This window comes from Bactrocera tryoni, chromosome 4 (genome assembly GCF_016617805.1).
Source record: "Bactrocera tryoni isolate S06 chromosome 4, CSIRO_BtryS06_freeze2, whole genome shotgun sequence".
Taxonomy (NCBI): domain Eukaryota; kingdom Metazoa; phylum Arthropoda; class Insecta; order Diptera; family Tephritidae; genus Bactrocera; species Bactrocera tryoni.
Genome location: NC_052502.1, coordinates 3452255 through 3478907, shown reverse-complemented (window position 1 = coordinate 3478907; position 26653 = coordinate 3452255). Strand labels below are relative to the sequence as shown.

Genomic DNA, 26653 nt, shown 5'->3' with positions numbered 1-26653 from the left:
TTTTCAGACAATAGACGAAGTGTATTTGGACCATTTAAATGTCTCGAAAAGTGGACGGCCACATTGCACATTAATCGTTAAAACTAAGAAGCGCAGCTACCATCTGCAGGCAGCATCAGATGCTGCGGCAAGAATATGGATTGACGCCATTATTACTGGAGCTCAAGGGAATTTAGACTACTAAGAATATATACTTCTGCCGTAAATTATAATTAACTTCAATTGCGTTTGCAAATTATCACGTTGAAAGATTTGCTAATACCAAGAAACTCTTGTGTACCATATGCGAAGTTGCCCGAATTACTAATGAAGATTGACCTACTGCTCACACATACCTTGTATAACTATAGGAGTTTAACAATTAATCGATTAATTAAAAACTATATATGACCATAGCTTTTAAATAGGTTTAAGCTAGTTATAAGTATTGTATAAGTGAAACTATAGCTCAAACTTACAAGCAACAAATTGGAAACAATACAAAAAACGGCAACTATTCCAGAGTTTCGATACATTTGAGTAAAGTACTGAAATCATCCTATTAAACTAATCAAATATAAATACATATGTTTCTAAATATCAGTGCCTTTCCAATAATTTGCAATGAGTGTGTTTCTAATTTCGTTGCTTTTTGAGGGAAATTTTATTTTCGAATACAGTTTTCATATACACCACTGAAGTATACATACATATTTATATGGTATATCATAGTTTTATAAGTTAAATTTTGTATTAAGGCAAGTATTTTTTCACTAACTTGGTAGAGTAAAAATTTTGACAACTATATCAAAAGTGTATTTATTAATGTACATATATTTATGTATGTGGATTATATAACGCACACATACATATGTAATCTTTACAACTTAGGTATGATTCTAAAATAAAATGTAAAAATTGTTTCAACTTAAACGCTGAATAGTTTATAATATGAAATTATTTGTCTTGAAATTTTTTGATGTAGGCGTTCAGCCAGTCTTGAAATTTCAACATGTGCGCATCCACAGAGCCCACAAAATTATGTGACTCAAATGCCGGCGGAGAATTTTCATTCACACCGAAAATACTTCGTAAAAAACGTTCGCACATAAAAACAGCTGCAACGACATCACATACCAACACTTCGTGGCGGAAGCAGAGTTTTGCAAAAGACTCGGCAAATTGTTTCAATACGACATAGGCTTGTTTAGTCAGGCATTCTGTTGTTTGGAAATATAAGTTTTTGACAATTGTTATAATATATGTAAACCAGTATAAGCATATTATTGTAAATAATTACCGGGGCGCGCGAAACGTGAAGTTACAAAATATTGTTGTAACAATTGCGAAGCTTCTGGTGTCAGATCTACGGAGCGTTTTGAAATTGTCCTTAGAAAACAACGCATGTCTTCGCTGCTAATTGACAAGTGGTCTACGGTCGATTCGAAGATCTTCACAGACGATTGCTCTAATATATAGTCTACGAGCACTTCATGTTTTTCATCGTCGTCCATGCATATTGCAATACCAAATATTCTGTAAATTAATTTCAAAAGAATTTCTTGGTAATAGAAGTGAATCATCTGTAAGACTCATTCGATGTGGTTAAGTAAAATAGTAAATGAGTTGTTTTAAAATTTACAAATACTTATTCAAACTTTCTTAATGTTGGAAATATTCGAAGTTTGTGGTCAATACTTCTTTTTTTACAATAAGGACGAAATAAATATATACGAATTTTTAAAGTGGAATTATGAAGATTTTGTTCTCTTGTAACATTTAAAAATTTGACTTATTATCACTGCATTATAAGCAATCTCTATTTGATAAAATTTATGTAGTATATGAGGCATATCAGGAAACGTGTTCTTACTTAACCACTTTGTTAAATGTTTGCTGATCTTTAGAATTGCCTTTGCATGAGCGCCAATGTGCCCATATAGCGGTCCCTAAAGGATAGATTTGCGAAGAATGATCAACAGGAACTCGTGAACACTCGATGATTCTGAAAACTTGATCCATCCGGGTCATCTTCAGGTGTGACCAATCGCCAGCGAAGTATACGCCTCCACTTGCCAACAAGATAGGATCTGCTACAATCCATTTGCAATTGCGATAGTTCCCACAAAGGGGCGATTTTACGACATCAGCTGGGCCAACAAACCGTTCCGACAGTTGTGCAATGTTTGTAAGTAAATAATTGGCTATGTATGTATCACTGCCGAACACCATCATAGGTATTGGTGGACGATCGGGATTTGTCTGAAACCATGTAATTAGTACTTTTTTAAGCTCACGGCAAATTACCTACACTAATGGACGCCAAGCTAAGTAGTAAACCCATTTTTAAATTAACGAAACAATCCATTGGTACACGATCTTGACAAAGCTGCGCACTTAATGCATACACGAAAGCAAAATCAGAATACTGAGCCCGCACCAGATCGTATAATTGTTTCACAGAAGCGGGTACCATGCCCAAATCACTGGTAGAACTATAGTCTATTGTACCTGTAACTCCACTAGCATTGAACTCTTTTGGAGGCAAGAGGCTCTTGACGTTTTTTGTTGGTGGATTACATTTATTAACGCTTTTAAGTGTATAATCCACGGCTTCGCTTTGTTTAGCAGGAGAAATAGTACTGGGTAAAGCTGGGATATGAAGTTCTACTGGGCATGACGTGTATATTTGTTTGTCAAGTATATTTTCTTTCTTTGCTGCATTCATTTGAGATTGGCACTGAAATATCACAATTTCCAGTATACATATGTAGTATATATATTTATGTATGTATATATGCTATGTTTATTTCCTTACCATACGCTCTAAATTTGCGCCACCAGAATTTGACTGTTCAAGCTCTGTAGAAACATTCAAGTTCACATCAATGAAAGCAGCAAACCCATCATCATCGGAAAAGTCTTCTATTGCCGTAAGATCAAGGAGCTCCTTTTTGATAATTTCATCGATGTAACCCATTGCATCAGTACTGTTACCAATAGATGACTCTTTTATAACATGAACAGTTCTACTCGTTAAATCTTCTTTTCTTTCAATGGCTCTATTAGTTGGCGTCTTTTCAGTTTCTGGTGTTGTTATTTCAGTGTCATCTATTTCAATGTTCTCAACTTCCATCGAATTTATTACAACGGGATCAAGTTGCCCTGAACTTTGTTGAGTAAACTTTAAGGTAAAATCTAAATCATCTGGAAAAGAGTTTACGTAGACAACTTGTGAACTCATTTGCGAAGGAAGCTCTTCACGATTAAACTGCAAAGTGCTGAGTGTTTCATTAGCTTCTTCAGTACCTCCGTTACCCTCTTTTCCATCTTGATTAGTGCTTTGGGAAAATTGAATAGTCGGTGGCGGACTATCAAAATGCAATAGGGCGTCTAATTCATTATCTGTTATGTTCCTCAGGCTCATCGCAAAAGTGCTTTCTAACGTATGATTACGCTCCATGCTTGAAAAATTTGACCAGCACGCGTGTAATCGTAGTAACCAATTATGAAGTAGCTAGTTCCAAGACGCAGTTCGCAATCGTGGACATGTTCTGGAAAATTTTAAAAAGTAAGCTTTTAACTACTTACATATGTATGCAACACTTTAGAAGTTTAAATTATTCATCAATACATTAAAAATAACGGTATAATATTAAAAGTGCTACATATATACATACATATATATGAACGTTCTATAGTACCTTTGCAATGCACAGTTAGTGCACGGAAAATTTTATTCACAACTCTGGGGTTTTCAATACAAGAGGTGGGAAGTAAGCGGAGGAAATGATATTTCTCAGTCACACGCAATTTTGCATATTCATTCATGTGCTGACCACAGCTATTGCATATGGGTGCTATTTGGATTAAAATTCAATATATAAGGAATGATTTCATGTAATGTAATATTACCATCTATCGAGTCCGATTTAATTTTATTACGATTGCAACCGGTTGAACAAAACCACGTCGACTGTAAACTGTAAAAGATATATTTTCAGATAAGCGTATGACCATGTCTGTTTTGAGTATTATGGAGTATTTATATATACATAAATGCTATAAGTTATACAAAAGATTATCTAAAATTCCTGGGGAATATAAAAAAAATTAAATATTCAAGAAAATCTGACATTGCCCACTGAGGTTCCGATATTGCCGACAAAATTCCAGTTGTCCATGACAGCCCGGGCGGCCAACAGTTTTTGTAGTGTGCAAAGTGGAGATCTTCCTGGAGTGGTAATCCGATGAATCTCAGTTGGATGTGAAGTTGGTCAATGTCAATAGACTTAAGTGCGTTACTCTCTACTGTGTTTCCAGATAATTTAATTTGATCACGAACAATCCCATAAACGCAATATTTAGCAGCGCTCAAAAATTGTAATGGTTCTTCGATTATCTGGTGCAACAATTCATTAGCATTATTGTGAATAAAATGGATGTACTCGAAATGAAGCGGTACAAATAGAGCACCTAATGCATCTTCCGGCTTCTTGCTATTACGATATCTTTTTATAAATAGTTCTGTTGCGCCTTCAATAATTTTGAGCAGTTGACTGCATCGAACAAATCTTTCAATTAGTTTTTGGTCCCGAAATCTGTAAATTCTGTCTATTACAAGTTTATCAATAGAAAAAAATTTTTTTGTTTTTTTTTGCTTACGATTGCGATATTTGAGAAGAATCTTTATCCTTTTCAATTGATACTGCGCCGTCATTGGACATGTTCAGATTTCCATTTATATTAAATTATTATTGCACGAATACGCTCGCGGGGAAAAAATTTAAAATTTGACAGCTACACAAAATTAATTAGTGTTGCCAATACTTCAAAAACTATACAGTAAGGTAGGTTAAATAAAAACAGGGTTGTTGTATGCCTGCACACCACAAAATACTCGCATGGTACAAATGCACACACACCCGCACTTCTAATACTACGTACTGAATCGTTTTCAATGACCCATCTACGTGGACAAGGATAATATTACCTCCATTGCTCACAAGAAGCTTCTGAGATTTTCCAGAGTGCTGGACCTTTATGATAATATGTGATATAGGAGAGGGTACAATAGACCATAAGTCGCTGTGCAAAAACCTCAATTAAATTCTTTCTATCTATCGTTTTCAATGACCTTACAACTGGGAAAAACTGTAAGCATGAAACTAAATTTAAATTAAGAAAATTTTAAAAGTTAAAAAAATAATACTAATTGAGCTAAACTGTATATTGTTTTCTTTATTTTTTCAATAAATCATCTTTGTAATTTTGTAAGTGTAAAAAATGTACACAAAAATTAATGTACAACTGTAGTGCTTATCGGTTGGACTTAGCAACACGTTCCAACTCGTCCTTCTTCTTGATAGCATAGGAGTTAGATGATCCCTGAAAATACAAAACATAACATATAAATATTAGTTTAATCGGTATATTACATGTGTCCTAAATCTTTGAATTCAAATAGATATGAGCAATTTTGCAATGTGGTTTTACGTTTCTCAAGCACAATAAAAATCCTTGATTACTTTAGAGAGCTAGGATAATAAAACCTTTCATTAATTTTGTCCACAAGCGAGGCAAAACAATTTGATAAGATCATTGTTTTACATTAGAGAGGACTAATTTGTTAACAAAAGTACAAAAACAAAATTGTTTTTCTATGTTTCTCGAGCATCACACCATTTATCTAAGGTTAGACGCTAGGATAATAGAAATTTTGATATTGTCCACAAGCGAGGCAAAACAATTTGATAAGATCATTGTTTTACATTAGAGAGGACTAATTTGTTAACAAAAGTACAAAATTGTTTTTCTATGTTTCTCGAGCATCACACCATTCGTCAAAGTTAGACGCTAGGATAATAGAAATTTTGATATTGTCCACAAGCGAGGCAAAACAATTTGATAAGATCATTATTTTACATTAGAGAGGACTAATTTGTTAACAAAAGTACAAAGTTGTTTTTCTATGTTTCTCAAGCATCCAACCATTTAATAAGGTTAGACGCTAGGATAATAGAAATATTTATCTTGTCCACAAGCGAGGCAGAACAATTTGGTTATATACATTGTTTTGCATTAGAGAGGACATATTTGGTAATAAAAATTAAATGGATGAAAATCTGCATATGATAAGGCGATACTATACAATAGATTTCATACAACCACTTTTAAATTACTGCATCTTATTTGACATTTATTTAACATTTCGTAGTAATATACTTTGACAATTACCTTAGCAGCGTTAATTAATTCATCAGCCAAGCACTCAGCAATGGTCTTGATGTTTCTGAATGCAGCTTCACGAGCACCAGTGCACAACAACCAAATAGCCTAAAACAAATAATGAAAACATATAGTAATATTTATATGGAATATTTGTATAAAAACTAACTCCTGTAGAGTGTGTTCTAAAGCAGTCTAGAATCAAATGTATGTACATATATTTGCTTCATCAAAACTGCTTTACATTTTTTCTTGTCCAGAAGCATAACTCAAGCTTTATACAATGAAAGAATGAGTAATAAGCTGGACAAAAACTATATTGATTGCAATGTTCATTTAGTTCATGCGACAAAAGCAGATAATACTTTTTGACGCTATGGGTATTTAAATGTGTCTTTCATTTAGCCTAGTGTTATAGCCTTGTAAAGGAGATGCAAAACTTTTACATGGTATTGTAGTAGGCATGGAAAATAAAGCGATGAATGGCTTACTTGATTGACGCGACGCAGAGGCGACACATCGACGGCTTGACGACGTACGGTACCAGCACGACCAATACGGGTCGAATCTTCACGGGGACCTGAGTTGATAATGGCGCTTACGAGAATCTGAAAAATTTTGTAATCAACATTATCAAATACATGTAGATTCACAATAAAAACAATGTTAAACACTCCAGCAAATTAATATTTTTTTTACCAAAAATATTAAATATATGGAGTATATTATTTAATATGCGTCCTCATTCTACCTGATCATAGAAGTTCAAGTTTCTCTATAACAGTTTAGCATGGGACATAATTTTCTATATAATTTCTTAAATTTAGCACAAATAATTACCTGTAGTGGGTTTTCTCCTGTCAACAGGTGGATGATCTCGAAGGAGTGTTTGACAATTCGGCAAGCCATCAATTTCTTACCGTTATTGCGACCCTTCATCATAAGTGAGTTTGTCAAACGCTCGACAATAGGGCATTGAGCCTTGCGGAAACGCTTAGCTGCATAACGACCAGCAGAGTGTGGCAAGTAGCGAGCGAATTTCTCTTTGACGGAAATGTAATCTTGTAGAGAGATATCATTGACGGTGACATCGTCGCATGACCAACGTCCGAAAAGTTTGATTTCGGGCAATTCAGTTGTGGCCACAACATTTGTTTCCAAGAGAGTTTCAGCACCCTCAGTATCAATTGGCGGTTGCTCGTCGAAATTCTCAACAACACTTTCTTCAACTTCAGCCATTCTGAAAACATTGAAAGTTATTTAGAGACAGCGTTTAGAACGTATTTTGATTTGAATTCTGCAAAGATATGATTTACTGTTGGTTTTTAACTTTATTAAGGAATATATCTTTAAGGCGATATCCTTAAGAGGAATAGTTAATCATAAGTTTTTTATGGTCCAATTGAATACCGCATATACCAAAGATTTAAGTTTATATGGTTTTAGTTATGGACGGTGAAATGCCTATATGAATGTAATTATATCTTTGTTGGTATTACTTTATTAAGGATTTTATCTTTTAGCCGATATCCTTAAGAGGAATAGTTAACCAATATGTATTTATATTGTCCAATTGAATACCATATATGCCTATAAAGTAGCGTGTATGGTTTTAGTTGTGGACTTATTCATCACTTTCTAATATTTTTATTTCATTAGTTGTGGTCACTTGTACATATGATGGATGTATTTTGTAAAACCATGAAATAAATCACAAGCACACGTGTGAAGTTGTGTTAAAAGTTACACTTAATCAGTAGCTTCGCAAAGTGTTTTAACCTCACATTTAAACATGTCACAATTCATCACATAAGCATTTAATTTTCACTCTTTCAATAGCTTAATAGTTTTGATTAAATATTGAGTTCTTTAATTGATATTTCAACTATTTCTAATTACAAATTTCTTACTTTTAAGCTCAGAAAATTTGCCTTCGTTCCAGACAGTAATGGCGTTCGCCAGAAAAAGAACATGTTCATGTAGTGCTGCCAAATTCGTTCATTTTCACACATCCGCCAAATTACCAAGTCGGAATTTTTGACATTTGTTGACAGTTGTATTATATCTCGTTGGCAATACCTTTATGCAACAAAAATTTTACTCATTCTCAAGTAAATGACCTAACTTTATTTAATAAATCTAGACAATTATTTATTTAAATTTATAAAACAAATTTCATAGCAGTTTTGGTGAAATTATCGAAAAAATTGAGAATTCAATTTGAAAATGGTCCGTTACTTTGTATAGCGCCCTCTTGTAGTTAAAACTGGCATTATTATAAATGTGTAACTGGTAAGCACGGAAATAATTGCAATATTTATGTCAATACCAGTCTTCATGCCGGTTGATTAAATACAAAATATACTATCACCCACTATCTTTCTATCATAGCTAAACACTAGTTTTTATTTGTTGTATCTGTTACTAAAGTTTAAAAAATATAAATGCAACAGTTGGACGGAAAGCTAACTCGTTATGAGAAAATTGCATTTCTTGGCGAAGGTCAGGTAAATATTAAATATATACCACACTATACACAAGGTTGTTTAGTAACGTTTACTACAATTCATTGCCTCCTTTCAGTTTGCCACAGTATATAAGGCGCGAGATGTGCTCACCGATCAGATTGTCGCAGTGAAAAAGATTAAAATAGGAAGCAGGGAAGAGGCTCAGGATGGTATAAATCGCACTGCTTTACGTGAAATTAAGTTGCTACATGAGCTGCAACATGAGAATATTATTGGTTTAGTAGACGTTTTTGGTCATAAATCAAATGTATCATTAGTTTTCGACTTTATGGATACCGATTTGGAAATTATCATTAAAGACCCTAAAATTATACTCACACAGGCAAATATAAAAGCTTACATGATTATGACTTTGCGAGGCTTAGAGTATTTGCATATGAACTGGATTCTGCATCGAGATTTGAAGCCAAACAATTTATTGGTTAATACGGACGGTGTACTCAAAATTGGTGATTTCGGTCTGGCAAAATTTTTTGGTTCACCTAATCGTATATACACACATCAAGTAGTGACAAGATGGTACAGGGCACCCGAATTATTATTTGGCGCGCGCCAATATAGCACGGGAATAGATATTTGGGCTGTAGGCTGCATACTTGCAGAATTGCTATTACGTGTCCCTTTTTTGCCAGGCGACTCAGACCTTGACCAGCTTACGAAAATTTTCCAAGCCCTTGGCACTCCTACTGAGGAGACTTGGCCGAATTTGAATAAATTACCTGATTATATGCAATTCAAACAGTTTCCTGCAATTCCCTTACAACATATCTTCACAGCTGCGCCTGATGATCTTATCGTATTGGCGGAAAAATTATTGGCACTTAATCCAGCACAACGTTGCACGTGCACGGAAGCATTATGTATGAAATACTTTTCCAACAAACCGGCACCGTCTATGGGGCACAAACTACCTATGCCTTCGAGCAACAAGCAGGCTGTCGAGGAAAGACCAAACCTCAAACGAAAACTCATTGATGCCTTAGAAGGTGGCACCGTGCCAAAGAAACTTTTTTGAATAAGTTTACAATAGGTTGATAATGATAATATTTTTTAATTACAATTCGAATATGTGAATTGTTAGTTTTATCTGTTGTTAATTACTATTATTCCTTATATTAATACATATAAAAGTTAAAAAGAAACACAATTTAGTATATGTAAAAATACAATTTTCTTTATTAAAAACAATATTCAGCATCAATGTTCAAAAATTTAGCGCCTTATAAATACGTTTTGAATAGGTACAACAATGATAACGGAGCGCATGCGTCTCTACAACACTCAACGCTAAGAGTACGCTGTGTACCACACCTACGGATAAATTGCCAATTAAAAAGCATCTAACGCTGAATGTGTGTAACTATATATAGTATATATGAGTAAACCTACTATAAGCACTACCTTACATACGGACATAAGTACACTTGCTAGTTTTTGTATACGAATCGGACGTCAATGTACATTGACGAGCTAAGTAAAGCGAGCGGGCAAGATTTAAGATTTCTCGTCAGATGTTTTGGTTTTATATAAAAAAAGTTGTAATTAATCACAATGCTTTGTATGTTTAGGTAACAACTCACCACGGATAATTTCATTTCTCAATGATACATGCTTTCCACTTTATTTGTTTAGTAATACTTATTTCAATGAAACATTGATCGTCTTTTTCGTAAGCAGTTAACTTAGAAATACAATTTTAAAAGTAAGTATTTTGTTTAACTAAAAGTTCAATAAATATTGCAGTGTTGTTGTAAAGAAAAAATTGTGTCTTAAATAATGTATTTTTAGATTTATTCTATTGCGAAATTAGCTTTACATATGTATATCGTTCAGCGGTACTACCCCTTTATTTAAATATATATGTACATATATGTATGCATATATTTTATTCTGTATTATGGGTAAGAAAAATACATTTTCTCCCAGATCTTAATTTTTGTACACTTTTAAAAAGAAAATAATTAAAAAACATTGTCTAAAAAGTGAACTTTTGATATACACTTGATAACCTTCTGCACGACTCTATTTTCAACAGAGATTTTCACTACCGATTTACATTTTTTGGTACAAAAAATCAAATTGGTAACCAACAATTTCATTTGATCTATATTTCTGTTGTATATTAAATTTACCGAGCGATTCTGTACTGTGATACAGTCACAAGTCTCTAAATTTGAGATTTTCAATTTGAAACAATATTTTGTGCCTAAAGACTAGAGATTGTTTTTTGAATAGCAACTATCGCGAATTTAGACTTTACCTCAAAATGACTCAAATAGTGACTAGAGACTGCTTACAGATTTGCGCTATAATTGTGTATTAACAATGGACATATGCACTGGTAATGTAAAATAATTTCAGTGTCCATACTGGGAAGTTTACATATAAAATAAGAATTTTTTGTTGTTCTTTTTATTGCAAATGTGCAATAGGGAGTCAATTGTGTTGGAAAAATCAAAAGATCCAGTTTTATAACAAAAATTATTTGAAAGGAAACACCGCCTAAAACAAGTTATGTTATGCTCACATACATACATATGTATACTGAAACAATGTTAACTTTGTAAGTAAGAAAATATACAAAAATTAATTTGAATGTTTATGAAATGCTATTTTGCTTATTGTAATTTGATTTCTCTTCGTCATTGAATATGCATGTATAAGAACGTTAAGACTGGTAACCTAACGTAAAAACAAAATTATTTTTAATTTTTTTTTTATTCAAGTTAAATTTACAAAATTTTTAATTGAAAAATATGCCTTAAAACTGTTAAAGCTAATTCACTCTTATTTCGGTTTCGTCATCGTTCTCTTACCAATATTCCTTCTCTTCGTCACAATCTTAGCGTTGAACAACATAATACATAGAATTAGAGCAAATCCCAATCAATTTGACATTATACTTTTCCTTATTTAAAATTTTGAAATAAATTGACATGCACGGGAATATTAACGACAAATCCAATTGAAAATAATAATGTTTTCTGGAACATGTCTTAACAGATTTGCTAAAACTAGACTATTTCGAAAAGGGTTTCTTTTTATTCGAAGTTTTGTGGAGGTTTATTGTTCGGATGGGACCAGACCAAATGGTGGTCAGCAGATGCCATATACAAAGGATGTATCGAGAACGACGACAGCAGACATTATATTGATTAGGTCCATTGAACAAATCATACCTTGCAAAAAGACTAGTTGGATTATTATATTTGTGTCCAGAAATACACATACATAAAACCTCTTCTTATTTTTGATACTTTCGTGTAAGTGTATATAGAGAATATAGTATGTATGTATGTATATTACAAAGTTCTTTTACAGCATGAAATTAATAAAAAAGTATAAACATGTTTGCCTTATTTATTGACGTCTCTTATTAAATAAGCATTATAGAAAATGTGTTTTATAAAGTTATTAGGTATGTAAATAGTGTATATACTAAAGCACAATTTTAGGTCTATGCTCATATCATATAGTTGAAAATCTATTTTCAAGAAATTGTTAAAAATTTGTGAATTTATACATTTTTCTTTTTATGAGTTTGCGTATGCTTGTGAGTTCTTCTATTCTTCTAAGTATGCAGTATCTTTGAGTTTGTATAAGTATCGCGGCCACTCTTCTCTAGCCTCTGGCTTTTGAGATTCTTGTTCACATATTACATATTGTATGCATTAATATAATTGTAAAAATTTCATTTTATATTTTGAGAGATAAGAAGAATTTCGTACATTCACCTTGGGACTAAGCCATGTTGAAGGACTTCTTTATAACGCACGCACATGCATATGAAAATAGGTGAATGAATGAAAATATTACTTCTGCATAAAATGATTGAATTACTTATTCAGATCTCAATAAAGCTGTTTACTAAGGATTAAAGCTTTTATTTAATAAATTTTGTATTTCTTATCTTCCGCCTTACATATTTCATAATACAGTTATTTATTCTTACTATTTGTTTAGTTTATCAAAATATTTACAAATAGTAGATAATTAAACACAATCACCTGATCGTACATTGTTAACATAATTCTATGACTATAAACGTTCTTGGGATTTCTAGTTGATTGTAGAGTCCTTAAATAATTATGAACTAATTGCTACAGCATTATGTTAAAACTTTCCGCTTGTGCCTTGATTATAATAATTCAAGTTCCTTTTTTCCTTTGCAATGTGCAATTTAATTTTGCTTTTTGGTTTATTCTTTTGGTGTCATATGGATTGAACTGTCGATGCTTGCCAATCGTTCAATTTTCACTCTCTTTACGCTACACATACATACATACGATAATTAACTTAAAGATTAATTGTATCTAAGTCTTGGCAAGGTGCACGAGGGCTTACGTTTTCGTCGCTATGAGCGCCATTGCTACTCCCACCTCCAGCCGCGCTCTCGGCATCGGTGTCGTTGAGGTATCCTGTCGACGAATTTTTGTTACTTCGGGTACTATTATTATTGTTTTGATTATTTCTTCCGTCATTACCATCCATCGTTTGCGGTTGCAACTTTTTACTGCCCAAGCCCAATGGAAAGGCGAAATCCTGTGGTAATTTTCGCATAATCTTGCCCGAGGTAATAAGTCGACCAAAGCCTTCCTGAAAATCGTCAAGCGGATCAAATGTATATTTTAACACAATTTTTGTTGGCAGTCAATAAACCAAAATGTTAACGAAAAACTATCTCCATTTTGTACTCGTCATGAATGCATTTATTTAATAAACTCATCTCATAAACTATTTGAGATACATGTTTCAGCAAATCTTCTACAACTATCATCGAACTCACCTGATGCGCAAACGCGTAACCAGAGCGCAATGATCGTCGTGCCTTTCTCGCGGAAGGTGTTCGCATTACCATGTTACTCTGCCGTGACTGGCGTGTGCTGACTCGACATTTCAGTCGTATCTGATAGACAATGAATAATTGTTAAATACAAGTTTCTAGTTAAGCAAATATTTGCTGCAATTTCTTACCTTATCAGCTAGACTTGGGTGTACATCGATTAGATAGAATTTATAGGCTAATACAGGAGCCATTATCACAATAACGGTTATTACCATTGTCGCCCAGAAGGTCAAATCCTTCATGGCCATCGCCAGTGAGCCTACATAGGGGCCACCGAAGACATAATTATAAAAGTAGTCCAAGACGAAAAAGCATACCAAACTGCCCCAGATGGTGATGTGATTAAATATCGTCCAATATGAAGTATACAAGCCTATCTGAGGAATTTAACGCATATATATGCATACATTAATTCTTATTCGTATCAAAGAAAAATTGTTTGAATATATAGAGGCGTGTATATAGGAGTATGTATGTACCTGTGCTGTGTTATCGATTATGAGAATGGTGGCCACAACCGCGCCCAAAGTCATGTGATCGCTCAGTATGAGTCCATTTGGCGAGATTCCATCCTTATAAGTGCCTGAAAGTCCAGCATATACATTTATTTAATACGATTCGAAAATGGTATATCACTATATCCCAAAATGTTTATTACCGTATGGTATTAAGAATAATATGAGCGAACTGAAGGCACCATGAAGAACACTGTAAACGAATTCGCGCGTGTTAAACAGTTGACTTTTCAGTCCGGGTGTATATAACTTTGGATATTCTATGCTGTGTTTGTCGGAGACATCTTGCTCGAATACCCCCAAAGCTAGCACCGGCAGTGAGGTATAGAACAAATTGTATACTGATATGAACATTGGGTCGAACACCGTCTGCATATTCAAAATACACCCATCATTAGGAATATTGTTTTTTTTTTTTAATTTATTTATGTGGGTAAATACCTGGGCGCTAAAGCCACAAAAGAACGAATACCAGCAGTGACACAAAGTAAATGCAAAATTCTTATAGAAAAAATACCGCAAGAATTTACACATGCGATAGTATGACCAACGGCCATGGACGAGCAGGAGACGCTCCAAGTAGCGGAACTGCGCTATCGAATAGTCGCTGGCCAGTACCGCTTGCAAGCCCTCTTGGCCGGAGATGCCAACGCCTATGTGAGCAGCTGTAATTATACACATTAACATATGGTATCTTGGATACTTGGTAGCCGAAAATTCTGGAGCAGTTGCATTACCTTTTATCATTGAAACGTCATTGGCACCATCGCCGATTGCCAGTGTTACGGCATTCTTCGCGCGCTTAATCAATTCTACCACCAAGGCTTTTTGCAGAGGCGTAACGCGGCAGCAAATAACGGCCTTGCACTGTGAAGCCACATCCAGGAATCTGAATTAAGTGCCATAGAGAAAAATTCAATAATACTAATTAATGAAAATAAATTGACCGGTGGAATGGTATGGGATAATAGAATAAGAAATATGATATTTATGGAAACGGCAAAGAAATTATGAGAAGTGTTATCGAAGGAAACCGAGTGAAAGGACTTACTTTGATTCCAATTCCGGAGAGAGGCAGTAGACAAGCGAATGTCCATTCACAACAATAGCGAATCCTGTATTCTCCTCAATGATTTCATCCGGATGTAACCCGCTCGAACCGTCTTCACCCTTCTCAATATTGTCATACAGTTCATTGCATTCAGCGCTGCAGTGGATTAATAATATTAACCGTTAACATTTTGCCAAATATTGAATGTCCTCAGAGGTACACATAGAGAAAATTAAAATAAACGCATAAATGATACTTTGTACAAGGACAGCAGACAGAACATGAGAGCAGGCGGGAGAAATGTATGAGCGCACATATGTATTTACATAGATCATGCGGGTGAGCGACAAAATGGCAAATGACACTTTTCACACTTCAGCTCAATTTTGTTAAACTCACTAATGCCGGTATTCTGCTTGTCACGATTGTCTCATGTCTCTAATTGTCACAATCGTAGTTTAGTGACTCTGTTAGTACTTTATAGTAGTATACTGTATCTGCCAGAATACCTGACTAACAGAGTCACTAAACTACGATTGTGGCGATTAGAGACATGAGACAATCGTGACAAGCAGAATACCGGCATAAGTATCTGTGAGTGTTTTCAACATAAGTACATTTACCCCTTCGATATTTGTTGGGAGTAAGTGGATGTTGCAGACAGCCACTAATTGAGTCAATTAGCGAATTGACCACACACTCATAAGTTTATGAAGAAGTCGCGAATTGACTCAATGAAGCGACGCTTTAATTCGATTCTTAAGTTCAACTTTTTGAGTGACTGTATGTGTGTATTGGGTGATGCAAATTAGGAGCGATTGACACATCATTGATATTGATTAATAAACAGGACGAAACATTTAGTTAACAAAAGCAACGCAACAAATTTTCTAGTTTCTAAAGGCTTTTAATAAATACATATGTATATCGCTATTTTGCGTTTGATAGCTCTCAGAAATAAGACTTACATGTGTTAAAATCATACATACATACACAATCAACGTAAAAGTTAAAAAAAACATTATTTAAGCTTTCAACAATAACAAAAGCAACAGCAACAATATGACGCCTTGAATGATGCATGAAAAGCGAGGTAAATGCACAAAAAGAAGCTGACAATTAATACTCAAAAACTATTCTATGTATGTATGCATGTATGTGTATATAAGTATGAATATAAGACTATATAGAAATGCAAGTTTTGCAATGTTTTTAACAACGAATATTGAAACGAACAACAATGCGTGATTAAATATAATTATTAAATGTGTTAAAAAATTTGTATGAAGGAACAAGTATTTACTTTCCGGGCGAAACAAGTACCAATAGAGGGGATCATCCTTGTACAATGAAATCGAATCATCGATTGCAATATCTTTAAGTTGCAGATTTCTTTGGAATCAATGTATAAGTATGTAAAGAGTTTGTGTTCTTAGCATTAATTAATTTGGTGGAAATTAAAAATTAAAGATTTACATACATACGCTACAAAATGTATATCCTCAACCTTAAATTCTCTTTTCATTTATCTAAAACTGACAATTGTTGATTTGGCGACAAATATTGTAAGACTTTGATAACTGAAACAAGATCAGCTGTATACTAGTGCGCTGCGTGTGGGACTCTACCTTGATGGGTTGCAAGATTCAACACCAACTATATCGAATTTAGTTTAGTAAATGGTCGGGAAAGTGGGAATAATTTCAACAGAGGTAAATCAAAATTTGTATGAAATCTCAATGGATCGGTCCAAGACGCCTCATCACAGAGGCAGACGCTTATGGAAACAATTAGATATAGATAAAGTAAAAGTATGTATGTCCTTATTCTGGCTATTTTAATAATAAGCATACAATCTGCTATACTAAATTACTTGGAAATATTACTCATAAGCCCGGTGCCAACATTTGCCAATAATACAAACGTGCGAGTATTAAAATGTACTGAAAACTGTATTGAATGGCTTAGAAATACAGATTCTAGTGATGGTGTATAGACCATATAAAACCGGATGAAGAAACTTTCGATAAGCATTGGCCCTTTGTGAATGGTAAAATTGCCAAAGGGAAGGTGTAAACATATCGAAATGTACATTAAAAACAACTGTTAAAAATGTGGATACAATTGTGGGGCTACCTTTTTGGAGCTACATATATTCAGCTAAAATTTTCCATTTTTATTTACTGAGGTTAACGTAATTATTAATTCAAGTGAATAACCAAAAATAAAACATTGCCTCGTGACCATATACTACTTGTACGATATATATCTACGAAATAACACCAATTATTTACGTATATGCATAATTTTGTGAAGTTGAAGCTCGAAATTTAGAAAATTGTAGTTTTTCATGTCAATCTCAAGCATTTCAGTAGGATATTTAAATTTAAATGATAACTAGAAGAATAGTTAAAATCATCGAACTTTCGGTTTCGTTGAGAAAAAATAAAATAAATTAAACGAAAAACGTAGAGGGGTAGCAGAGAAATAGATAGTGTTTTGTAGGTAGGTGTAAATGTGTGGCGTTTGTTTTGGAGTTCCCTCTACCTGTCCGGTTCGCCCTTATTATGCTTAATTTTGTCATCATCCCACCTAAAGGTAACCACCGATATCGCTGGCGCTGGCGGCGGCGAGGTCCGTGTACGCAACCCAGTGCCATACATCACAGTTGAGTTCCGATCGGCACCATTTAAATTCAGATTCAAGTTAACTGTCGGCTCCAGCGCTGCAAGCAGATAAGCGAAGATTATAGAAAGAAAGATTGATTCAAATTAGTATAACTTCATTGAGCGTGCTTCTCATCAGTGCTTACGCGTTGGTCTAAATCGATTGAGAATTCGCACCGATTCACGGAATTGGCGCAATTGTTTGTTGACTTCCTCCAGTGAACTGCCGTCCACGATGAAGACATCGGCTAATTCATCGGTTAATAATTGACAGGAGTAGCCAATATTTATTGCCGTTTCTAAATAAAGGTTTGGAAATAAATTTGCTGTGTTATAGTTTCCACTTATGTACGTCTAAGCACCTTGTTTGTCACCGGTCAGTACCCAAATTTTTATACCGGCCATTTGTAGGTTGGCTATCGTTTGAGGTACACCATCCTGCAATTTGTCTTCGATCGCCGTCACACCGACAAGTATCAAGTCGCTTTCGATCTCCTCGTACATGGCGTTTAGCTTCTCTTCGCGCGCATCTAGGGAAACTGCCGCTATTTGTTGACGCTGCGACCAGTCCATGTAGTAGGTTTCGTCAAGACGTCTTTCGGCGAGTACCAGCGTTCGTAAACCTTCGCCAGCGAATTTCTGTAAATAACATTATTCGAATTAAATAAAAAACGATATTAAGCTGCTTGACGAATAATAGGCTTCACATTGGTTCAGCTCAAATTGATAGATCAAGCAATTGAAAAACTCAAATGTATTTGTTGAAACTGAATTTTAGTCGGAAACTTACATTCAAATGATCCTGAGTACGCGCCTTAATATCATTTTGACTAGTACTTAATCTATCATAAATCACATTGTCAGCACCTTTGCAGTACAGTATAATGTCATCACCTCGTCTCAATATCACCGACATACGCTTGCGGACGTTATTAAAGTCTATAATATTCAGAAGCTCATACTCCTGCAAAAAAATAAATAAATTTATTATATTCGCATGGCCATAATAAGCTGCTCACCTCTCGGTTCCCTTTCACTTCTATGGTTATACTATTCGGCGTTCGTGAACGGAACACGAAACCGAAGTTTCGCGCTGCCGACACCAGAGCTGCTTCGTCGGGACTTTGCGCCTGATATTCTAGCCGCCCCTCCACATACTCGGGCATCACGGTGTGACAAAGCGCGAGCAAGCGGAAAAAATTTTGCGAATGCTCCTCGTCAGAACGGACTGCATCCAGCAGTGTCCTGTCGTACCAACGAAAGTCTGACTCGAATTCCGGATTCGCCGAAAAGTCAACCGGTTCAAGAGCCTTGAAAAATACGTCACAAATATGAGTTAAGCTATTTGGTTATATCATGAGTGTGAATGTCACAATAGTAGCATGTCGAAATGTATGCATTTACAATTAGGAATGTATGTGTCTATGATATACAAGTATGTATGTATGTATGTAAATGTACTAAGCGTGACCGTGTTTTTATTATGTACATACATATATTGGTTTAATTTGTTGCCGATGGAATTATGAGTGCTTGTATAACTTTATATTTTCAATTCGCTTTGGTGTACCATAAATACAAGAAAGAGCTTCAAAACGGTTATTAATTATGGGTATATGTATATGTATATATTAAGATGTAATACATCTCAGTGGATCGAAAGCAGGGCCATGCTGTTGGATTTTGGATTTGAAATTAGATGAAGCATTTTGAACGTTTTTTGGCGCAAGGGCCAGTTTAGCAGTTGGTTAAATACATATCCTTAGACAATTTAATTAGTTAGAAGACTAAATAACTTAGCCATATACTTATGCAACTACCTATTTCAGAAGAATCGTGCAAAATTATAAAGAAACAAAAATTCAGCGACATAAAAGCAGTTAGGCTGAGGACAGGTTTTCGAAAACTGAAAAGAATTTGAGAACTCAAAGCAAACACGGGTTTCTAAGGTGCATGACGAGTTTAAGCCACTGAGACTAGGACTCCGACTGCTCGAGCGAACATAATACATTTAGTCAAGTACAAAACGCATGCATACGTGCACTTGTTGGTGGTGGGACGAGCTCCAGTTGGTGGCGTAAAGATTAAATACATTGTCGGTGCTTGTTGTGGTGGTGTTGTTACTGTTTTTGCAATTGCAATTGCTCTTGCTCTTGCTGTTCGTGTCGGTGTTGATGCGGACGCTTTTATTGTGGTTTTGGTGAGTGCATTTTGTACAATTGCCAGATTTTTGCTTTAGCTTAGTTTTAGACTGCGATTTTAGGTTCGACTTTAACTTGGATGTCATGCTGCCTTGTGAGCGTGACTGTTTCAGAACTTGGCGGCAGTTGCAGGTGGAACATTGCACACTCGTTTTGCCGATGTTTTTCGTATTTGTTCTAAGGCTTGCTTTTCGTGTGCTTGATGAGGTGCTGGTGGGCGATGGTGGTTCGTTTAAAAAGGCCGCTATTTGCGAAAGCGAATCTGAGTGCATTGTTCTTGTTATTTGTGTAAGCGATGATGTTGACGATGACAATCTCAATGATGAGGATGATCTTGTTGATGTTGGTGATAATGTTGGTGTAGATGTTGTTGGTGTATTCACTATCGTCAATGGCAGTAGTGTTGTGTTGATCGACGGTGATTTCTTGGTGCTGGTGCAAGCATTGGTTATGGGTGTACAGCATGTGGTATTACTGTTGTTGTAAGACACAATCAGTGCCCTATGCAGCGGTGCAGAGTCACCGAATATCATTACTTTATCGCCTGAATTGGACAGCGTGGAGAACGGGCTTCGTATTTCGCATGTTGGTGACTGGTGCGCATTCGCTTCCGAGACTGTCGTGCCAATGGAACTCTCGTCATATTGGACATGTCGCTGGTTGTTCGTTGGAGATGGTTTGCCGTCATCATCCAACGGATTCACCACAGCTTGAGTGGTCGTTGTTGTAGCGATGGGCAATGGGATTTCTTTGGGTGTTGTTGTTAAGCTTGGTGGTGCTATGGAGGTATCAGCAGTGCCACCTTCCGCGGGACTGGAGACCATAATTGTGCTCTTCGGATGTACTTCGGCGCTGTGCAATAGTATTGTTGGTGCCGGTGTGCTTTTGTTGCTGGCATTGTTGCCACTCAATTTACTGTTGCAATTCTGTACATATTTTTGCTTCTACAACGAGGAATATGGTTTAAGGATTTTCGTTTACTAAGAACAAAATTCAAAAGTTTCATAACAGTTTTCAAAAAGATAACTACATCACATGTGGGGGGCAGCTGATGTGAATAGCAGGAGAGTGAAGATGTGGGAAGCACTGGAAGGATGCCCCTAATTCAAATTCTTTGAGAGGAACTCGTGTGTGAGAGGGTATGTTAGCGCTCGGTATTGTGCCAAAATCGCCTAAGGCGACTACTTTTCTATTCACAGTCAAAATGCGAACTTAGATTTTTCTTAAACTTAAAACTTGTGCAGATAGGATATTTACATAAAAATGTGCATTTAAAGAAGTTGTGTCGTCTTTTGAATAGAATTAGTTGAAGCGCAATTTCTTGACTGAAAATGATGCCAAGCGAGGCCTTATTCGTAATATTTTCGAATTCCTTTATTTATATAATTATATTACTCCCAAAATGATATTAGAAGGATTTGGGTTTATTTGTAAACATATTTTACTATTTTTGTTTTTAACCGCATGCAAACCTTTGTGGCTGCCAATTATAATGAGTGTTAGAAAAAATCGTTAGTGTGAAGGATATTTGGTTTTAGAAATAACTTTAATTCTTATAATTTTCCTTCTTAGGTAGAGAAGTGTATGTTTGTATATGTGTAATAAGTAGTTTAAGAGCAGAAAAAGCCAGGGTCGAGAGAAGAGCCCAAACTGGTTAGTTAGAACTTATATACACATTTTGTTACGGACGCGTTCTCTTCTCAAATGGAGTAGTGGTGTTCAGTGATTACTTACGTCTGTGACCTCGATAACTTCACCCGTACGAAGGTCAAACACGTCGCCGTAGGTGCGACCGTTAATACTGCATTTGTTGAATGTCATTATATTTTGTGTTAGTGTGCCAGTTTTATCCGAAAATATATATTGTATTTGCCCCAACTCCTCGTTGAGTGTGGTGGTACGTGCTTTGGCATGAGTTTTCGAGCGTTCATAGTACATTTCTTCATCCCAATTGATGAGAAATGATTGCGCGAAACGTATAACCTGCGCAGAGAGGAAAGGAACGTGGTGATAACTATGTACTATGTTTGGGCATAAAAGTAATTTTGGCTTACCTCTACTGAAACGTAGAGAGATATTGGCACAACTGTATTTAAGACGATTGCATAGGAAAAGAAAACCAACAGACCAATAACGGTGGAGCCTTGTGCAACATTTTTTGGTATGATGTTCTCCCATGGTAAGTATACCTGTAAAATTAAACAGAAATGCATCGGAAACTTATGGATACAAACAGCAAAAAATATTAAAATATGTACATATGTGAAATATCTCAAAATGAAGCAAATTCGTTTAAGAAAACAAATTTAAAAAAAATCTCAGCTTAGAAATGCTAATTCCAGTTTTAGTACATTCGCTATTAATGTATTAGCAAGCCTTTTACCTGAAAATGCTGACCAATAAAGCTTTCCCAAATGGCACAGGCCAACGTGAAGAACGCACATATAGAAAGTAGAAAAAGTACTATCTAAAACATGAAAAAAAATATATTTTTAAAACATACAAGAATAAATGAAAACATTTGTTAAAAAAAGGATTTCGACGCACCCCGATTATTATAAAATTTAACAGTCTATCAACGCCAGTGCTTTTGAATTGTGTTTTGCCCGAGTTCTGCATTAGTTTTGTGTCCTTGCCCGCAAATATGACAACACCGTAGCACCATTGCGTATTGCGTAGTACACAGCCTCTAAGTAGGATTTTCTCATTGTCGAGCGCGTACCTCTGGTTTCGCCATATGAGTGTGCCCTCGAACTTGTTCAGCAAGTTATTTGGCCGCTCGCAGATGATTTCACCATTAAAGTTCCACAGAAGATCATGCCGCTGACCCAATTCAGTGATCTCTGGCAAGCATTGCTTACATTTTAAATTCGTTTCGCCATCCAATTCGGCTGTTTCGATGAAACACAAGCCATTCGGTTCGGACGTTGTCAGCAGGAGGATATCGGCTGCCACGAATTGGTTGTTCTCCAGACGTATCACATCGCCAACCTGTCGATGAGTACACTCAAATATATAGTCCTTTTCCGAAACATACATACATATATAGATAATAATGGCATGTACTTAAGAGGTTATATATAGTTAGAATTTCATTTTTTAGATTTTATTTTATTTTCTTGAAGTATATTTAAAAATACACACAGAAATCTTATCGTTCCGGTGAATATTTTCGAAGTTAAATACAAATTTGAAAAGGCGTTTCGGAGTGCTTGGAAGTACAAGACCAAACTTTAAACGCGTTTTTCTCAAAATGGTGTCTTCAAAGTCGGTGACCAACATTACTCGAAAATGGCCAAATCGATTAATATCAAATTTTAATTCGAGGTTCTTAAATATATGTATTTTTTAGAAGAGAAGAACTTTTATCACCGATTAATATTTTTTCATAAATAATTTAAGTCTGAAATTTTGATCGAAAATCGATTTTATTTTATGAAAAATTTATTTTGCTTATTCCTCCAATTAATTACCAATTTTAAACATTACTTTAACGAAATCTGTTTTTTTTTATTTCCAGTGGATTCAGTTCAGAGATAAAGAGGCCACCGCAAAACGCCTTTTTTGAGAGGAGCTCCCGGAGATCAGCTGTAGTAGTTCCTTTCCGAATAAATATTTTTACTTATACTAAGTCTTGAAGTACAGTTATATACTTCGCATTTAAAAGTTTTCTCAGAAAAAAACTCTCGAAAAAATTGCTTATTTCGGCCTTCTAACTGTGTATAACCACTTAAAGATACTCAAGTGTTTGCTGAATTGACCTTAAAAACGGCGAAAGCCTATAGAACCGTTGCTATATTGTGTTCTATTGTTCTTATTCAATTTCTTTGCTTTTGTTTTTGAATATTATCAAATTCAGTGTCTTACCTGAACTCCTGACCATTTCGCATCGATTAATTGACCGTTCCTCAGCGTTTTCGATCTTCTATTATTCACCTGGGAATCCGACAGATGGCGTTGCTGCAAGGTGCAATTGAAGGCGTCATAAAGTTCAAGGTTCGTACACAATGAATTTGCAATGAGAGAATACAAAATTAATAAAATTGTAAATATTTATGAGCTTTGATAACTTATGTGTACATATGTACATTCTTATATATTAGCTAAATACATATTTATATATAACAATTGCGTTTTAGAACGAGGCGAGCGTACGTGCCGTTCCGTTACAAATCTTTCATTTCGTTCTTCATAATATTTTGCATGAGATGAGTGAAGCTGGCTCAATCGGACAATTCACAAAGGACATTGAGTTGGTTTCCGATGATCTATGTAGAAACAACCTATCTTCTTATTAAGGTCTATAGTCCCAGCGATGAAAAAAAAAATTCAAATGGTAAACAACTGAAAGACCGACTAAGGGCAAACAATTTCCCGAATTTGTAATGAAACTAGTACAATGTAAATACTTAGATAATGGGTTATAATAATGATAATAATTCATGTTTTTATTTTTATTTATTGGCGCACATTCAGCATTTATATAAGAAACATATGTACTATGGGTAACAAGTTTATAGTTCACTTATACTGTTAATAACAGTAAATAAAGAGAAAGTATTCATATCTGGATGGTATTAATGTGGCATTGCTAGTTAGATAAAGGTAATTGCATGTATAATTAAATTCAGAGGTGGACTAAATATATAAGGGTGAGTCTTAAGGTGGGTACAAATGATTTACATACGATTTTCAAGAACCTAACACCTTCAATCACTTCTACTGTAGTCCCTAAATATCATCTCTTTATCACAACATTATCCATCGAGGGGAAATGAAAGTAAATTTTTTTGATTTTAAATATTAAACAAATGTTGAAATCTATTTCTTTTTTAAAGCAAAGGGAATAAAAAATAATATGTCCAAAGCCAACGGATGTGTTATGTATTATATGGCAATATTAATTTTTAAACTGATCAAAAAAAAGGGATGTAAGGAGTTGTGTTGTTTAACCCAAATGCGGTTAATTGTGCGCTATTACTGCCAGCCCAAGTATCGTGCAACTCTAATCAAGAGAAATAAAAATGGGCTTATAATTTAGTGAAGTCAATTACACCATATAACAATGTTAATATAATCCGGAGATAGGTATGAATATAGATAAGTATATAGAGTTCATAACTGTTTAATTACTTACAATGTCATCGTAGGCATCTTTAACGGCTGTCAATGTTAATACGCCAATTAACGGTATGGCGGTGGTAACGGGGGTTAATGACGATATCGCTGGTATGAGCTGCAGCACCAATAAACACAGGAAATAGAAATTGGCAAGACGTTGAAATTGTTCGAGCAGATTGAATGGCAAAAACGTCAGCAGTGTATATTTAGATGTTTTGATGAAATTATCCTAGAGAAAAGAGAAGATCAATCAATTTATTAAACAAATTAGTTAAACATTTTTTATAAAATAATTTGAATAACAGTTTTTAAGTTTTCATTTTATAATGATTTCAAGCATTTAATTTTGTAATTTGTGGAGCTGTCCATATGAAGGTACGCCAATCAAATCTGGTGAAGTCGCGCTTCTAAAGAGAGGATGGGTTAGAGCAGTCTGGTCGGCGAAGTTGTGAGGTTAACTACTACATCAAGCAAAAATATTTTACATATTTTGGTAGCATTTCGCTCAGATCTTTGGTTAATAAAGGTTGCAATTTAACTGTCTAATCTCTATCAATATCAATGGTTCAGATACGAAGTTCAAATAGCGACTAAGGAAATACGGATACATCACTTTATTGGGTGACCGAATCATTTGCATATGGGGTCTGTCAATTGGCCAGATAGATCATAGGTCAGCGACATTATGTATTTGACTAAAAACGCAACGAATGAATTTGACACACAAAGAAACGATTTCGAAATTTCCGTATACTAAAATTGGTTTATGCTTACATTGCCAATCGATGTTTTCAATATTACTTTGAATAAAACAGCTTTAACGCTCTTGGGTAGTCTACGATAAGAAGTATTTTTCGATACCACCAAGTTCGCATAGTTCGGATAACTGGAAAATTCAACTTTTGTTAGCAACGTCCGAAGAGTTGCGCTTTACCAATGCAAAATATTTTTGAATGAAATCGAGTTGTTCAGCAAATAATATCACCCTAGTTGCACCCTATTTTACGAGGTACATAGTACACATACCGAGACACGAGTATACTGAATTGTCCATTTTTTATTCTATACATTTTCGCGTGAATATTTGCTGTCGTCTGCCGACTGTGACTGCGTACATTTGTAGGTGTGCCCGTGCGTGTGTCATTTATATATTGTATATGAATGTACGTATGTCCATGTCAATGCCAAAGCGCCAATCAGTCCAAGAAATTACTACCCTTGAGCGTCATCGGCCGCAAAGATCAATGGGAAGCCAGCGTACACTTATACACACATACACGGAGTGGTGTACGCTACGAATTGCGCTTCGCTCAGTCTCGGTCAGAATAAATGATTGAATGAACGCTTGAGTGTCAATATGCCATTGCAAATATGGTTAAAGAAGAATGAAATTGTTCGATATTAGCATGCGGGGTCTACTAATTTGGCACTTTTGTGGGCCACTGCGGGCGATTTCATAAAAATATGATGCCAATTTTGCCGCGTTATTGGCGTGCGCTGGTATAATTAGAGTTGTTA

General features: G+C 35.1%; 6 protein-coding genes and 6 non-coding genes across 26 annotated transcripts in view; 2 read left to right on the top strand and 10 right to left on the bottom strand.

Annotated features, from left to right (window-relative positions):
- Positions 1–565, top strand: part of LOC120775785 — a 42454-nt gene extending 41889 nt beyond the window's left edge. For all 3 annotated transcript variants that reach the window (XM_040106122.1, XM_040106123.1, XM_040106121.1), the window contains one exon: positions 8–565. In XM_040106122.1, coding sequence (XP_039962056.1) covers positions 8–184 — 177 coding nt within the window. In that variant the 3' untranslated portion in view covers positions 185–565. The remainder of the gene's footprint in view (positions 1–7) is intronic.
- A 59-nt stretch (positions 566–624) lies between these two features.
- Positions 625–3451, bottom strand: LOC120775787. Its single transcript, XM_040106124.1, has 5 exons — positions 2798–3451; positions 2291–2719; positions 1853–2241; positions 1280–1515; positions 625–1199 (listed from the first exon to the last, which is right to left on the bottom strand). Exons 1-5 carry the CDS (start codon positions 3440–3442, stop codon positions 937–939), a joined length of 1962 nt encoding a protein of 653 aa, XP_039962058.1. The 5' UTR covers positions 3443–3451; the 3' UTR covers positions 625–936.
- LOC120775788 lies at positions 3397–4771 on the bottom strand. Of its 3 annotated transcripts, none has more exons than XM_040106126.1 (5): positions 4645–4771; positions 4116–4593; positions 3895–3962; positions 3684–3839; positions 3397–3533 (listed from the first exon to the last, which is right to left on the bottom strand). In XM_040106126.1, exons 1-5 carry the CDS (start codon positions 4697–4699, stop codon positions 3421–3423), a joined length of 870 nt encoding a protein of 289 aa, XP_039962060.1. In that variant the 5' UTR covers positions 4700–4771; the 3' UTR covers positions 3397–3420. The 3 variants fall into 3 exon arrangements, with proteins under 3 accessions (XP_039962060.1, XP_039962059.1, XP_039962062.1); XM_040106125.1 differs by having other exon boundaries at positions 4116–4589; XM_040106128.1 differs by having other exon boundaries at positions 4116–4580.
- A 434-nt stretch (positions 4772–5205) lies between these two features.
- On the bottom strand, positions 5206–8207 carry LOC120775403 (40S ribosomal protein S5a). Its single transcript, XM_040105566.1, has 5 exons — positions 8118–8207; positions 7048–7447; positions 6699–6815; positions 6217–6315; positions 5206–5367 (listed from the first exon to the last, which is right to left on the bottom strand). Exons 2-5 carry the CDS (start codon positions 7444–7446, stop codon positions 5299–5301), a joined length of 684 nt encoding a protein of 227 aa, XP_039961500.1. The 5' UTR covers position 7447; positions 8118–8207; the 3' UTR covers positions 5206–5298.
- LOC120776229 lies at positions 5462–5606 on the bottom strand. Its single transcript, XR_005705415.1, has one exon. It is a non-coding gene; the product is annotated as a small nucleolar RNA psi28S-1192 (small nucleolar RNA).
- Positions 5630–5767, bottom strand: LOC120776231. The gene has a single exon (XR_005705417.1). It is a non-coding gene; the product is annotated as a small nucleolar RNA psi28S-1192 (small nucleolar RNA).
- Positions 5785–5921, bottom strand: LOC120776232. Its single transcript, XR_005705418.1, has one exon. It is a non-coding gene; the product is annotated as a small nucleolar RNA psi28S-1192 (small nucleolar RNA).
- On the bottom strand, positions 5939–6076 carry LOC120776228. The gene has a single exon (XR_005705414.1). It is a non-coding gene; the product is annotated as a small nucleolar RNA psi28S-1192 (small nucleolar RNA).
- On the bottom strand, positions 7514–7670 carry LOC120776226. The gene has a single exon (XR_005705412.1). It is a non-coding gene; the product is annotated as a small nucleolar RNA psi18S-1854 (small nucleolar RNA).
- Positions 7685–7840, bottom strand: LOC120776227. Its single transcript, XR_005705413.1, has one exon. It is a non-coding gene; the product is annotated as a small nucleolar RNA psi18S-1854 (small nucleolar RNA).
- Positions 8208–8540: 333 nt separating the features above from the next.
- LOC120775534 (cyclin-dependent kinase 7) lies at positions 8541–10031 on the top strand. Its single transcript, XM_040105755.1, has 2 exons — positions 8541–8714; positions 8791–10031. The coding sequence occupies exons 1-2, from the start codon at positions 8652–8654 to the stop codon at positions 9748–9750; spliced, it is 1023 nt and encodes a 340-aa protein (XP_039961689.1). The 5' UTR covers positions 8541–8651; the 3' UTR covers positions 9751–10031.
- A 1403-nt stretch (positions 10032–11434) lies between these two features.
- LOC120775302 (phospholipid-transporting ATPase ID) overlaps positions 11435–26653 on the bottom strand; it is a 43312-nt gene continuing 28093 nt past the window's right edge. For 3 of the 11 annotated variants that reach the window (XM_040105434.1, XM_040105435.1, XM_040105424.1), the window contains 20 exons: positions 25152–25364; positions 23882–23974; positions 22562–23005; positions 22398–22481; positions 22069–22203; positions 21749–21997; positions 20551–20958; positions 18833–19123; positions 18604–18777; positions 18176–18452; positions 17960–18112; positions 17695–17872; positions 15148–15303; positions 14834–14985; positions 14538–14761; positions 14240–14465; positions 14061–14164; positions 13710–13958; positions 13522–13641; positions 11435–13331 (listed from right to left, as the gene is read on the bottom strand). In XM_040105434.1, coding sequence (XP_039961368.1) covers positions 13032–13331; positions 13522–13641; positions 13710–13958; positions 14061–14164; positions 14240–14465; positions 14538–14761; positions 14834–14985; positions 15148–15303; positions 17695–17872; positions 17960–18112; positions 18176–18452; positions 18604–18777; positions 18833–19123; positions 20551–20958; positions 21749–21997; positions 22069–22203; positions 22398–22481; positions 22562–23005; positions 23882–23974; positions 25152–25364 — 4230 coding nt within the window. In that variant the 3' untranslated portion in view covers positions 11435–13031. The remainder of the gene's footprint in view (positions 13332–13521; positions 13642–13709; positions 13959–14060; positions 14165–14239; positions 14466–14537; positions 14762–14833; positions 14986–15147; positions 15304–17694; positions 17873–17959; positions 18113–18175; positions 18453–18603; positions 18778–18832; positions 19124–20550; positions 20959–21748; positions 21998–22068; positions 22204–22397; positions 22482–22561; positions 23006–23881; positions 23975–25151; positions 25365–26653) is intronic. The other 8 variants (XM_040105425.1, XM_040105426.1, XM_040105427.1 and 5 more) reach the window with 6 other exon arrangements.